At 47.6% G+C, this 15,381-nt stretch overlaps 1 protein-coding gene across 1 annotated transcript in view; it reads left to right on the top strand.

The window, feature by feature from the left end:
- LOC147659074 (C-type lectin domain family 2 member D-like) overlaps positions 1-15,381 on the top strand; it is a 52,066-nt gene that overhangs the window by 18,871 nt on the left and 17,814 nt on the right. Inside the window, exon 3 of the mRNA XM_086951988.1 lies at positions 11,051-11,154. Coding sequence (XP_086808114.1) covers positions 11,051-11,154 — 104 coding nt within the window. The remainder of the gene's footprint in view (positions 1-11,050; positions 11,155-15,381) is intronic.

Raw genomic sequence — 15,381 nt, forward strand, 5'->3', positions numbered from 1 at the left:
TTCTCTCTCCCATCTAAATTTCTTGTCTGGCATAATATATGGTTTGGCAATTATTGTCCTCAGTAAGAGTTGGGAAAGTTAATTTTGACTTTTTTACAACTTTTTGAAAGGTGGAAGGCATATAATTAATGTCCTGAGGATGAACCTGTATTACCCATAGGTTCAAAACGTTGTCGACTGTGTCACACTATATGCAGATGAAATGTATTAATTGATGCCAGCAATAGTGTGTATGTACTATAGTCTGACTGTGATTTAACTACACAGACTGTTGAGTTGCCTTGTCTGTTTCTTTCCTTAGTGTGTCAGTTGACATCGGCTGGTGTCCTGCTGTTAAACACTTTTTATACTTCTAAAAATTGCCTACTAAAAAATAAATCTGTCCAGCTGGACAAAGAATATAGTGTCTATTTAGCCTATATTTATTTACCTGTTAAACTTGCCTTGTCTAGGGACCACTGTCCTGTTTATAGATTCAACAGGAGGCTGGCACTCTTCCAACCCTTGGAGATTTTCTTTAGCAAAGTTTGAGAGTACACACACAGTTCCTCTCTCCTGGTTCTATGGCAAAAATAAAGAAGCAACTGCAGGATTCCCCCCCAGCAAACAGCACTCTGGCAGAAGGGGTAGGCAAGTCCTTGGATAAGCAGGTTTCTTGTCCTTGGTTCAGGGTTCCTTGTCAGAATTGATCTAAATTCTTGGTTCAGGGGTCCTTCTCTTATACCCCTTTTTGGCTTTGATCCCTTTGTCCATGCAGGGGAATTCCACTCATCCTGGGTTTGTTGTGGGTGTAGCCAGGCAGAGGCACCTGGCCTATTCACTGTGCAGGGCAGGGTCCTCAGACGCCCAGCAGGAGGTGGAGCCAGTATTGTCACTGGCAGGAGCAGAGCCATCAGTCGCCCGGCAGGAGGTGGAGCCAGCATTGTGTCAGGCAGGGCAGGCTATCAGGAGCTACTCTTCCCGTACTCTCAATGCAAATGCCTCACTCACCCCACACTGACTCATTCAGACCTCTGGAGCCACCCAGCTCCTGTCACACACACACCAAACCAGCAGAAACCGGTAATAGTTAGACAAGAAAATAGCAACGCTCTAAAAGTGCTATTTTCAAACCCAGAGTCCAAAAACCATCCACACAAACGGATGCGTTATTAAACCCTGAGTTAAGGGATACCAAACTCAACATTCTACCATGCTCCCTGAGCCAGCTAGGATTATAGCTTTTAATAACCCTGGCAGCCCATTCTAACTTATGGAGAGCAGGTAACCTTACAATAGTGAAAAACGAATATGGCTGTAATTCACTATTAGGACATGCCAACCTAGTCAGGCTTGTCCTACCTTATGCTTACAACGCACTCTGCCCGTGGGCCTACCATAGGGGTGACTAACATGAAGTTAAGGGAAGGTTTAGGGACTGGCAAGTAGGTGTTATTGCGCAGTCTGCGTGACAGTACCAGACTGCACGTAGGTCTTGCAATGGCAGACCTTTAGACATACTTTTACTAGGCCGCTCTTGTGGGTGGCACAACATGTGCTGCAATCCCACAAGCAGCATTTGTATTTACAAGCCCTGGCACTTCTGGTGCACTAGACTAGGGACTGACAGTAAACCAAATAAGTCAAACATGGAATTCAATCAATACAGTAATTTCACATAGGGAGCATTGGCACTGTGGCACTGATCAGCAAGTGCCACAGTGCCCAAAGAGATATACCAGCAAAAACATTGTAAACAGAGGAGGCAAACAGAAAAAATGGAGGAGAGACTCAGGCCCATGATGTCAGGTCAAACACGTGTCCCCTCCAGCTGAAATGTGGGGAGAACTACCCTTGACCTAGGGAGTCCTCATCACTAAGGCAGAAAGATCGGGACAGACCATCAGCATTGGCGTGATCTGTACCAGGGCGGTGTTCCACGTGAAGTCCATCCCCTGTAGGGAAATGGACCACCTCAACAGCTTTGGATTCTCACCCATCTGAGGAGCCTGTGGTCTGTCTGAACCCGGAAGTGAGTCCCAAACAGGTAGGGTCTTAGCTTCTTCAGCGCCCAGACCACAGCAAATGCTTCTCGCTCTATCGCACTCCACCTCTGTTCCCTGGGAAGTAACCTCCTACTAATGAAGGCTACAGGTAAGTCCCGGCCCTCTTCATTCACCTGAGCTAGAACAGCCCCCACGCCATGCTCTGAAGCGTCCGTCTGGACAACAAATTCTTTAGAAAAGTCGGGTGCCTGGAGTATGGGTGCTCTACACATTGCAGTTTTCAGGGTGTCAAAGGCTGTTTGACAGGCGTCAGTCCAGATCACATTTCGTGGCTGCTTCCTGGAAGTCAGCGAAGTCAAGGGGTGCACAATGTTACCATAATCCTTGACAAACCTCCTGTAGTAACCCGTGGGACCTAAGAAGGCTCTCACCTGAGTTTGGGTTTTGGGCGGTGCCCAAGCCAGGATGGTATCCATCTTGGGTTGCTGGGGGGCCACCTTGCCGCTCCCTACTTGGTGCCCTAAGTACACCATTGAACCCTGCCCAATCTGGCACTTACTGGCTTTGATTGTGAGGCCTGCTCTGCGCAGGGCCAACAACACTTCTTGGAGGTGGCGCAAGTGTTCCTCCCAGCTGGCGCTGAACACTGCGATGTCGTCCAGGTAGGCGGCACTGAAATCCTCCAGTCCAGCCAATACCTGGTTGACCAACCTCTGGAAGGTGGCAGGGGCATTCTTCATCCCAAAGGGCATAACCCGGAACTCGTAGAGCCCATCTGGTGTGGAGAATGCTGACCTCTCTTTTGCCCCATCAGTTAAGGCGATCTGCCAGTACCCAGACGTTAGATCAAACGTACTAAGGTACCGGGCAGCCCCAACCGATCTATGAGCTCATCAGCTCTGGGGATGGGGTCACGTCAGTCTTGGTGACTGAATTGAGTCCTCGGTAATCCACACAGAACCGAAGTTCTGGTGAAGCACCAGGCACTGCAGCCTTCGGGACCAAGACCACTGGGCTGGCCCAAGGACTGCTAGAGGACTCAACCACCCCTAAGGCAAACATCTTGGAGACCTCCTCCTTGATGTATGCTCTGACCTTATCAGTCACGCTGTAAGCCTTGTGCTTCACAGGAGTGCTGTCCCCGGTGTCCACATCATGGACACACCACTGAGTGACACCAGGAATCAAGGAGAACAGACCAGGGAATTGTCCCAACAGTTGGCGACAATCTTGCTGCTGTTCAGGGGTCAGTGTGTCAGAGAGGACAACACCATCCACTGACCCATCTTGCTCTTTTGCATACAGGAGGTCAGGAAGGGGCTCCATTCTCCTCCTCCATTCCAGCATCTGTAGCTAGGAGCATGCCCACTTCGGACCTTTCTAAGTGGGGCTTTAACCGGTTGACATGCAGGACCCTCAAGGGGTTCCTGGGAGATTTCAAGTCCACCAAGTAGGTGACATCGCTCTTTTTCTCCACAACCTCAAATGGTCCAGTCCATCTGTCCTTGAGCGCACAAGGTTCCACAGGGGACATGATCCAAACTTTTTGACCAGGCCGAAGCTCCACCAGAGTGGCATTCCGGTCGTACCACCGCTTCATCTCTTCCTGGCTGGCCTCCAGATTTGCCTGAGCAAGATCTCTGAAGCGCCTTGTCTGGTTCCTAAAGGCCAGCATGTAACTGTATACATCCTGGGGAGGTTTCCTGAGAGATTGTTCCCAGCCTTCTTTGACCATACTCAAAGGTCCTCTTACCGGGTGTCCATACAAAAGCTCAAAGGGGCTGAACTCTAGAGACTTCTGTGGCACCTCACGGTAAGCAAACATCAGGCATGACAAGAGGACGTCCCATTTACGTCTCATTGGTTCTTCTAGACCCATGATCATGCCTTTAAGGGTCCAGTTGAATCTCTCAACCAGCCCATTACCTTAAGGGTGGTAAGGAGTGGGCAACTTGTAGGTTACCCCACACTCCTTCCACAGAGACTTCATGTAATTGGAAAGGAAGTTGGTGCCCCGGTCTGACACCACCTCTCTGGGGAACCCCATGCGGGAGAAAACACCCATCAGTGCCCGTCCCACCACGGGGGCGGTCACTGTTCTGAGAGGGATGGCTTCCGGGTACCGTGTGGCATGGTCCACCAAGACCAGGATGAACCTGTTGCCCAGGGCTGTCTTGGGGTCCAGGGGCCCAACAATGTCAATCCCCACCCGGTCAAAGGGGGTACTGACGACGGGAAAAGGTTGGAGGGGAACCTTCTGCTTCCTTCCGCTTTTCCCACTTGCCTGGCAAGTTTGACAGGTTTTGCAATGGATATCTGTATCCCTTCTCATCTGAGGCCAATAAAAATGGGTGACAAGCCTGTCATAGGTCTTGTCCTGCCCCAGATGTCCAGCTAACGGAACGTCATGAGCCAAACCCAGGAGGAAGGCTCTGAAGCGCTGTGGTACCACCAGCACATGGGCTGACCCAGGCTCAGCAGCCTTAGGCTCGCTATACAGGAGGTCGTTCTCCCAGTAGACAAAATGTGATCCTGACTGATCACCTGTGGTATGGGTTGAGGCCTGCTGCCTCATACCCACAAGAGAAGGGCACACTTTCTGTTCTGCACAAAATTCTTCCCTGGAGGGACCACCATCCTGCTGCCAGTGGGTCAGCTCGGGCAGGTCTCCCAGTTCAGCAACTTGTTCCCCTGTGGGCTCCAGGGCATCCCCCTCAGGGTCTGCCTCCTCCTGGACCACGGGAACTATGGGGGCCGGTTTCCCGCGCCTCCCGCCTCTTCTCTTCACAGCTGGGTCCTGGGCCATACTTTCAGGCTCCGGGACCCCATCAACACCCTTACTTGCTGTCATCGATCGAGTGGTTGCACACACCCACTCTGGCACACCCAACATTTTCAAATGTGTCTCTCGCTCCACCTTAGCCCAAGGGGAGTCTTTCAAATCATTGCCCAGGAGACAATCAACAGGCATGGCGAGCCTCACAGCAACTTGAAGAGTACCTGAAACTCCCCCCCCCCCCATTCAAAGGGAACCTGAGCTACCTCACACTCTTTCTGGGAGTTGTCAGCAGCTATCACGGGGTAGAATGCGTGGGGAACCACCTGCTCTCTGGACACCAAGTGACACTTGACAGCTGTCACACTCGCTCCAGTGTCTCTGAGAGCTTCCACTCTATGGCCATTAATGGTCACCCACTGCCTATATTTATTAGTGTTACTAGGCAGAGGGGGTAGAGGGACCATTTCCATGTCTCCTAGAGATACCAGGGACATTTCTGCGGACCCCTCCCACCAGGGGCAACCATCTCCTCCCCTTCCAGGGCTACACTCTCCAACTGACGGGGTGGTGCACGTGGTGGTGCATTAGAGTCCCTAATGGGACACTGGGGATCATAATAACGATGTCCCACCTGCTTACAAACATAGCAGGTCATTGGGCCCCTATGAACAGGTTTACCTGTCGGGGCCCCTGGCTTCTTCACATGGGGAGGCTGGGAACCCTTCTCTTGGCTCCCTTGGGGATTACTTTTGGGCCCTTTCTGGAACTCCCTCTGTTTACCCTTGTCCCCCCCACTCTTCTGCTGGGAACCCTGCCCACCTTTGGCTGAGTCTCCCACTGAACCCTTGTGGACCCTGGTACTGACCCAGCGGTCCGCCTCCTCAGCAAGGTTTCTAGGGTTAGATATCTTGCTATCAATAAGGTGCTGGCGCAGCTCTGGAAAACAGTAATTAGACAAGTGCTCCCAAGCAAACAAATCATAAAGAGCTTCATAACTTTCCACTTTGCTGCCCTTTACCCAACAATCCATGGCTCTGCAAAAAAATGACACATATTCAACCCACTTAGTACCAGGCAATTTCTTACCTTCTCTAAAGGCTTGTCTGTACTTTTCTGGGGTTAGGCCATACCTTAACATTAAAGCATCTTTCATATGAGCATAAGACATCCTATCCTCAACAGGCATGTCCAACAGGGTATCTCTCCCCTCATTCACAAAGCGACCCCACAACCCCGCTCCCCAATCCTTGTCAGGGACCCGGTGGGCAAACAATGCTAACTCATATGCTTTAAACCATTGACCAATATCCTCATTCTTCTGAAAATCTTTGATCACATCTTTGGGAAAATAAAACCTACTTTCTGCAGGCACAGATGGGATGCTGCCACCAGAGGGATTCAATCCTAAACTCTTAGCTTGGAGCTCCATTTCCCTCACCATTTTCTCACGCTCAAAGGCTAACTTTTCTCTTTCAAACTCCAACCTTTTGATCTCCATATCAGCATCTCTCCTTCCTCTTGCATTTTCTAACTCCAACTGCCCTTCTATCTTAAGTTTTGCCATTTCCATGTTGTATGCACCCTCCTTCGCCCTTTCTTCTCTTTCTTCAGGGAAAGACCTTTAGAGGAAACACTGCTACCGGGAGAGGACGCGGGCCCATTCACTGGCACCTCCTCATCCCCTTCCCCTGGCGGTACTACCACCGCATCAGAGGGATTTCTGGCCTCTAACCAAGCTTCCAATGCTTTGAAAAATTCCTCCTTCTTTGAGAGGCTAGTGATAGGAACTTTAAACTGCTTGCAAAAGGATTTCAGCTGTTGTGACTTGTAGCCCTTTATCTTACTCCTATCGAACTCCTCCACAACAACAACAGGGGTAGTGACTCCGGCATCACTCATGGTCAAAACTGGCAGTGTTCAAAAATCAAGCTCCAGGAAAGCGGAGAACAAAAATAGAATATCCTACCAAAAATAGATTGTGGCTGCGCTATGGTCTGCTTTCGCTATGTAGCACACACTAATCACTGCACATGGGTCATAAATGCAAAGTTCAAATCCTCACCGCTGACCCACCAATGTTAGACTTGGCTGTCTCTAGTTGGCAGAGGTATACACTTCTGACAAATAGGGACTCACCTCCTCTAGTCAGGGCAAGGGGATCACACACTTAGATAACCCCTGCTCACCCCCTTGGTAGCTTGGCAAAGCAGACAGGCTTTTCTCAGAGGCAGTGCGTTAAGCATTTATGACCAAATACAGTAATAAAGTGAATACACTACAAATGGACACGACACAGTAGTATTATAAAAATAAGGATTTTTATATAAGGCTTAGCACAAGACCAAATAACGACAAAAATATACCACAATCCTAATAAATACTCTTGGAAGGAAAAATAATAGTTCAAGTGTAGTTTCTTCTTAGCACAAAGTCTTTAGTAACAAAAGCAACTCTTCTTCTTTAAATCACAGTTCTTGGCAACAATGTAACCCACACGGCAGTCACACGACGTCGAGGCAAATTTAATCCAAAGGTTCGGCGTCGACCGCGAGGAGCGCTACGTCGAGCCCGGAGTCGCACAGACCCCCACACATAGTACCTTGGAAAAGCAAAGCACACGATGATCAGCGGCGTCGAGATGTCCGGCGTCGCATCTTCGGCGTCGATCGAGCCTCGGAGTCGGGGCGATCTGCAGCGGCGTCGACAGATGTCAGGCAGGAGCAGCGCTCACGAGGTGAAGCAGGATACGGGGGCATCGTCGATGTCGATGATGATGTTGCAAGAGAGAGCAGCGCTCACGGCGTCGAGAGGGCTCGGAGTCTATGCGATCAGCGGCGGTGCAGACACGGGGTCACTTGGAGCTGGAGCCGAACTCACTACTCACTGGCGTCGCTACTGGCGTCGATCGGGCCCGGCGGCCGGCGTCGAGGAAGCGGGACACTGGAGCCGTTACGATGTCGAGCTGGATTCGGCGGCGTCCGTCGGTGTCGAGATTGCTGGATTCTTTCAGAGGTGCTGGATTCACAGGTTCCAGCAACAACCACTTTTAGCAAATAAATGAAGTCATTTGGCCCTGTGACTTCAACAGGAGGCCGGCACTCTTCCAACCCTTAGAGATTTTCTTTAGCAAAGTTTGAGAGTACACACACATTTCCTCTCCTGGTTCCTTGGCAAAAATAAAGAAGCAACTGCAGGATTCCCCCCAGCAAACAGCACTCTGGCAAAAGGGGTAGGCAAGTCCTTGGATAAGCAGGCTTCTTGTTCTTGGTTCAGGGTTCCTTGTCAGAATTGATCTAAATTCTTGGTTCAGGGGTCCTTCTCTTATACCCCTTTTTGGCTTTGATCCCTTTGTCCATGCAGGGGAATTCCCCTCATCCTGGGTTTGTTGTGGGTGTAGCCAGGCAGAGGCACCTGGCCTATTCACTCTGCAGGGCAGGGTCCTCAGACGCCCAGCAGGAGGTGGAGCCAGTATTGTCACTGGCAGGAGCAGAGCCATCAGTCGCCCGGCAGGAGGTGGAGCCAGCATTGTGTCAGGCAGGGCAGGCTATCAGGAGCTACTCTTCCCCTACTCTCAATGCAAATGCCTCACTCACCCCACACTGACTCATTCAGACCTCTGGAGCCACCCAGCTCCTGTCACACACACACCAAACCAGCAGAAACCGGTAATAGTTAGACAAGAAAATAGCCACTTTCTAAAAGTGCTATTTTCAAACCCAGAGTCCAAAAACTATCCACACAAACGGATGCGTTATTAAACCCTGAGTTCAGGGATTCCAAACTCGACATTGTACCATGCTCCCCGAGCCAGCTAGGATTATAGATTTTAATAACCCTGGCAGCCCATTCTAACTTATGGAGAGCAGGTGACCTTACAATAGTGAAAAACGAATATGGCTGTAATTCACTATTAGGACATGCCAACCTAGTCAGGCTTGTCCTACCTTATGCTTACAACGCACCCTGCCCGTGGGCCTACCATAGGGGTGACTAACATGAAGTTAAGGGAAGGTTTAGGGACTGGCAAGTAGGTGTACTTGCGCAGTCTGCGTGACAGTACCAGACTGCACGTAGGTCTAGCAATGGCAGACCTGTAGACATACTTTTACTAGGCCGCTCTTGTGGGTGGCACAACATGTGCTGCAAGCCCACGAGCATCATTTGTATTTACAAGCCCTGGCACTCCTGGTGCACTAGACTAGGGACTGACAGTAAACCAAATAAGCCAAACATGGAATTCAATCAATACAGTAATTTCACATAGGGAGCACTTGCACTGTGGCACTGATCAGCAAGTGCCACAGTGCCCAAAGCGATATACCAGCAAAAACATCGTAAACAGAGGAGGCAAACAGACAAAAAAGGAGGAGAGACTCAGGCCAATGATGTCAGGTCTAACACTCGGTGTGGGAGAACCACTATCTTGCAATCCACTGTTATAGAAATATATGTTACAAGACCACCTTTTGGTCTGCCAGCCGAAGAGGGGGATGCTGGAACGAAGAACGACTTGTAACCTTATAACAAAAAGCTACTATCCATCAGTCAAGTTTCCTGCAAGCGTATCTCACAAAATTGCTTCACAAATGCAATCCACAGCGGATTTTCCATATGCAAATCAGTCTTGACCCAGTGCCCAGTGGAAAAAGTCCAGCCCGAACTGCCTCGGCAGGTCCTCCCTGGATTGGAAACAAGCATACAAGGACCGGTTTCGGGGTTTCATCCCTCATCAGCCAGGGTTGTTTGACTCCAGTGGCATGGAGAGCACACTAAGTGGGAAGGGTATGTCCAGACGTGGGTCCAGTGCTCACTGCACCACTGGTTTCAAGCTAGCCTGGCTGATGGGGGGTGATGTCCTGAAATCAGTCGCAGGATGCTTGTTCCCGCTCCAGTGTGGACCTGATTTGTCAGTTTGGGCTGGAATGTTCCTATGAGGCACAGGGTCAAGACTGATTTGTATATGGCTGGGTCCAAGCTGGGGTGGCATGGTGAGCAAAAGAAAGATGGATTAATCCCAGATCTTTGTGACTGCTGGTGAATGTGTGAATGTTTACATTGTTCAGCATTCCGTTCATCATTAGCTCCTTTTGCTAATGAGTAGTTAGGCCATTCAATGAAGTCCCTGTTGGGACATTTTTATTTGATTTTTCTTTATACCTTTTTCCATTTCCTCATGTCAGCAGTTGCATCTCATTGCATCACTATGCACTTGTTTCAAATTAATTTCTATTGTAAGTTTTAAAAAATGATTGAAAAAATATATTTTCTTTCTAAAATATTTCTCCGAATAACATATAAGGGACTGCTTTTAGAGTTCATTAAAATATATTTTTTAACAAGTAACATTATAGATCACAGAACGATGAGGCTATCATTAATCACTTAAATACAGTTGAAAATGTCATAGACTACACAATGTTTGGAATCTGATCACTTTGGATATCTACTACAATTAACTGGAAAGGAATGCTGGGACCTCGTTGTTTTAACCACTTGAGTCCGCATCCAAGACGTTATAAGGCCTGGGCAATTGTAAATGGCCATCTCCTTCCCAGCTGCCCACTTGGAAGTGAATCTTCTCCCTATTTGACCTCTCCCTGTTCTATTTTTCAATCTTATCCTCTCTCCAGCTCTTCCTACCTCCACGTCTGACATGTCTGTCTATGCTGTCATCTTAAAGATTGTTGGGGTCCCAGGCAAGATGTTTTTCACCTGTTTTTCATGTTAAAGAATAACATAATTTGTCATTGGTTGGCATCAAGTGTGCTTGAATTAGCAGAAAATATCTAATCACATTTTAGGTTGATCCGAACAGGAGCCCCCAGAATGTTTTGCCTGGGCATAGATAAGAAGCATTTTCATGTTCATATTTAGTCTTCTGGACAGGGAGGTGAATGTTCTAAAGCTGCCTTCTGTAGCATGTCCCCCAGTGCAGGTACATTGTGGAGCTAGGTAAACATTCTAGCTCTTTATTGTCACTCTTAGATCTTCAAAGGCTACTGTTATTGGATATGGATGTAATGTAGAATCTCACTGTAATAAGGCGTATCTCCGGTACCTGCTATGAATCTCTTGGGTAGATATTGTCTGGCCAGGAGGCAATCAAAATGCAGCATTTTTGGTACACTACAGCAGTCTGAGTCTCAATTTTTGCTAACGGGAATCTGTTCACTGCATTACTCTGTTGATATTTGTAAATAATTTTGGAATGGTCTTTGTCATCGTAATTCTATTCAATAACTTTACTCTATGCTATATCGGTCCCTTTTATCTTTGTCATATGCAGGACTTCGTAGTGCGCTACATAAGGAAACGTGATCACTGGATTGGCCTCTGGAGGGATTCCGATCAGCAATGGAAATGGATGAATGGCACTAGATTTAATAACTGGCAAGTCCACACTGTTTTGCTTTGCTTACTGTCAACATTTTAATTGTCCAACTCAAAGAGCATATTGAGAATCTAATCCCAACACAAAGAGGTGCAGAAGGAATCCCCTTGTTGGGCTGTGGAGGGACTGAAAATAATGGCTTTCCTTTGTTCGATAAGCCACAGTTTGGGGTGAACAACCGACACGAAATGTTCAAGATCTTGTTACAAGTTGCATGCTACAGAGCAATGGGAATTCCAGGTCCAAAAAGCATGGTTTGAACAATATTCTTATCTGTGCACCTGTGTTTTGGGGTCAGAGTGAAGAATAATGCACACATCCAAGATTTACCCATCCTTTTCAGAACAGGATTCCCCATTCCAGATCTTTTTCAACACACAAATTCCAACTGCTTTCATCAAGTTGAAATTGTGCATGGAAACACAAGTACATTACCAAGTACAAGTGCACACACATCTCCTAATTGTGCACCCTGCATGAATCTAAATTGGCCCCTAAATGTATAACCGCAATGATTGTGGATTAAAGTTTCTGTATTTTTTTCAAAATGTATTCAATATGCACCAATGCAAAATGAGAAGCGACTGGGGGGGCTTTGGACAGGAAAGCGCCCCTCCCACTAACCTCCTCCCTTGGACCAGGGCAACTCATATGCATATTATTACACTAGTAGAGCTGATGCCACTTCCACTCATTCCAACCTTTGGCCATTTCTCAGGGATGACAATCGGATGGCTTGGCCCGAATGTTGACACCCCAACAATGCTCCATCCCTAGATCCACTATATTGATAGACCTGCCAAAAGCCTTTATTCTAACCCGAGTACACCTCTCGCCCACAATCATGAACAGAGTATCAACTTTAGCAGCAATGGCATCACTTTTTAAAGGAGGAGGTTTGGTCTAGTGACTTGCTGTCTATCTAAAAGATCAAAGTTCTTAGTCTTGATAGCGTCAGGAGTTTCAGGTGTGGGTGCTTTACCCTTGTGCAACTGTACCCAGATATCAACATTTCTGATACATGACTTACTTTTTGCATGCATGCTTAATAGGGCGGGCGCCCTCGTAAAATCTGAAACACTGCATGACCTGGAGACCTCACTCCTCCTTGATTGCAGGATGTGTGTTTGTGCCGTCACCAATAGGTAGTTATAGTTAGGACCTGGGGCTGATTACAATGGGAGACTGACTTCAGTCTGTCTGCCATCGTATTGGGAAGTGGGACAAGCTGCCTACAAGGTGGTGGTCCCACAGGGATGATTACAATCCAACCGCCACCACGGCGGTCGTACTTCCCATATTTTACATTGCATCAGGTGCTACTGACAGCAGCACCTGCTGCAATGTAAAAACGACACATTTCACATTTCCATACACTGCGTGGCAGGCACCATGCCGTGTCTGCCACATGGTGCATGGATATGTTGGGGGGCACAATAGGTGCCCCAACCACCAAAATGAAAGGGCACGGGGTAAAGGGGGGCCCACCACGGGCCCCCAATGTCCATCCCCACCAGCCTTCCCATGGCAGGTGAAGTGCCATGGAAAGGCTGGTGGGGATGGACCACCATAATCCCTACGTTAGTGCCTGGTAGGCACCGCCGTCATTTCAGGGATTAGGAGGCCTCTGCAGCACCCACAGGCTCAAGGAGCCCATTGGATGCATGGCAGTTGGAGTTCTGACAGCTACAGTACCGCCCACCATTATAATATGGTGAGCGGGAAATGGCCTTATGATGGCGGTGAAGCCGCCACAGACAGCCTGTCGGTGGCGGGTTCACCGCTATCGTAATCCATCCCCTAGTTTCCATCTGAAAAATGTTTTTGGACTTGCTTATAAATTCTGAGCCATTTGTCAAATCTTCATATTTTCCAAAAAAGTACCCTCCTGATTCTAGTTGTGCATGGAACATTTCAGGGTAATCCGTCAAGCGGAGGCCTAGAAAAAGGGGGAAGGGTGTCATAAAAGTATTTCCCATGTTAATTCCTTTTTAGGTTTTAGACCCAACCACAGCCCGAACTGCTGAACGGAGTTACACCAAATTTGGCAGAAAACTTGCTTTTGGTCCAGAAAGAGCTCTTTTTGTAATTTGGTGTAAATCCATTCAATGACTTTTAAGATACTAAAGGAAAAAGAAATGTGTATATCAGTCCAGAGCCTAGGGACAGATCTCATGGTGAGATCTGATTAGCTGGCAACACTTCAACCAGGAAGTGCTGACAGCCATCTTCGGACCAATATATACGGTGGCACCCCATTGAAGAGCATTGTATTGAATGGCCGGTTTTGAAGGTCACAGAAAGGAGAACGTATAAAGGGTGATAACAGATGTTAGTTACAATATAAATCATTTGTTGACTGTACCATTCTAATTTTAGGAATTGTGGTGTGTTTGAAGATGATGTTACTCTGTGAAAAAGCCTTCTTCAGGATTTCATTCATCATGTTTGAGAGAGAACTGTTTTATCATGATTTTCCCATAGAGGTTATGAAAGGTGCTTTAGTAGCCAAAATGAGAGCATATTTCCTGTAAATTCACACTAACTTTCTCAGCCATACGAGAATGAAGTCTGACATTCTCAGTAAAATGCTTACTTTCAAAAGGAGCAATCTGTCAGTTGATTCACTTGCGTTCTTCTGCAGGCTCTAGAGAGTTCTAAAAATAAATAGAGCGATAACAGTCTTACTTATGACAAAAGTATGGCTCACCTGAAGCCATCTTGATTGCATCAAACTGTTAAAATGTTAAATACTTAATTCAGAAAGGACAAAATGAAGGGGTTGATTTTGCCATAGAAATGATAGTTAGCGCTGTAGAAAGAAAAATTAGGACACATTTTGAGTAAGCACTCGTATATCGTCCTCTTCTATTCCAATAATACATTCTGACATGCAGACTGAAGCATGCACTTTCAACACCAGCAGCAAGACTGCCATTTAGTTCCCGGGTGATCAGCAGCTTTACTACAGTTTTCTAATGGGCAACTAGAGTGCTAACATTCTGAATTCATGCCAAAAGTGTGGAACATCTGAGCACTATCTTGATGGAATCAAAGTGGAAAGCTGAACGCATTTTCTACTGAGGATACTGCTGTAAATGAGAACATTGGGGCCCTTCATAACAAATAAGTCTTCCAAGTACAGCCCAGGGATGGAAGTGTGCAAAAAAAAAGTTACTTACCTTTGGTAACAATATATCTGTAAGAGACGTAGATTCCTTACCTTAGAATAGATACCCCAGCAATTCCAGCCCAGGAGTTGTCAGCAAACCAAGTTCTCCCCAGAAAGTGTTGGTGAACTGAATGGCAAAAGAAGCCATCTCTCCGGACTGGACTATCAAGGCAGTAATGTTAAGTGAACGTGTGCAGTGATCCCCATGTGGCTACCTGGCATATGTCACTGTGGGGAACTCCACATCCCAAAGCGGTAGTGGCTGCTGTCACCCTGGTGGAATGGGCGTGCAGTCTGATTTTGCACGGCCTGACCCTTCCTGGCACCCACATAGCCAACAAAGTTTTGATCGTACACCCGGAATTGTTTTGTCGATTCAGATAAAATGATAACGCACGTTTTGGATGAAGAGTGGAGTCTTTCCTCTTCCTTGGAAGGATGCGGGGGTGGGAAGACGGTAGGCAAAGTGATGGTTTGCCTGATATGGAAAGAGGTAACCACTTTGGGAAGAAAAGAAGGCCTAGTTCGTAGGACGAGCTTGTCCGAATGGACAGCAAGGAAAGAAGCCTTATACGATAGAGCCTGAAGCTCATTCCACATCCTAGCAGAGGTGATGGCGACCAGAAAAGCAGCCTTCAAGGTCAAAAGTCTGAGAGATTATGTAGTGGCACGCATAAGGTAGGTTAAGATGAGATTCAAGTCCCTCTGAGGCATTATGAAAGGAATAGGAGGAAAGAGTTGAGTAATGCCCGTAAGAAACCTATTTACAATAGGAGACTTTGATTAAGATTGATTAAGATTGATTAAGTATTTGTTAAGCGCTCAACTCACCCTGGGGCATCTCGGCGCTAACTAGGGACTGGACTACTGCTAACGAAAAAGCCCGGCTGGGGCAAGAATTTAAAACAGAAAGGTCTTCAAGTGTTTTAACTGGAAGGTGCTATAGTGCGGAATGGATCGGAGAGCCTGAGGGCGCTGATTCCAATACCTGGGAGCCAGATAGGAAAAGGCTCTCCCCCCTGTCCGGGTCAGACGAATTCGGGGAACTTGTAAC

Source organism: Lissotriton vulgaris, unplaced genomic scaffold (assembly GCF_964263255.1).
Source record: "Lissotriton vulgaris unplaced genomic scaffold, aLisVul1.2 SCAFFOLD_921, whole genome shotgun sequence".
NCBI lineage: Eukaryota > Metazoa > Chordata > Amphibia > Caudata > Salamandridae > Lissotriton > Lissotriton vulgaris.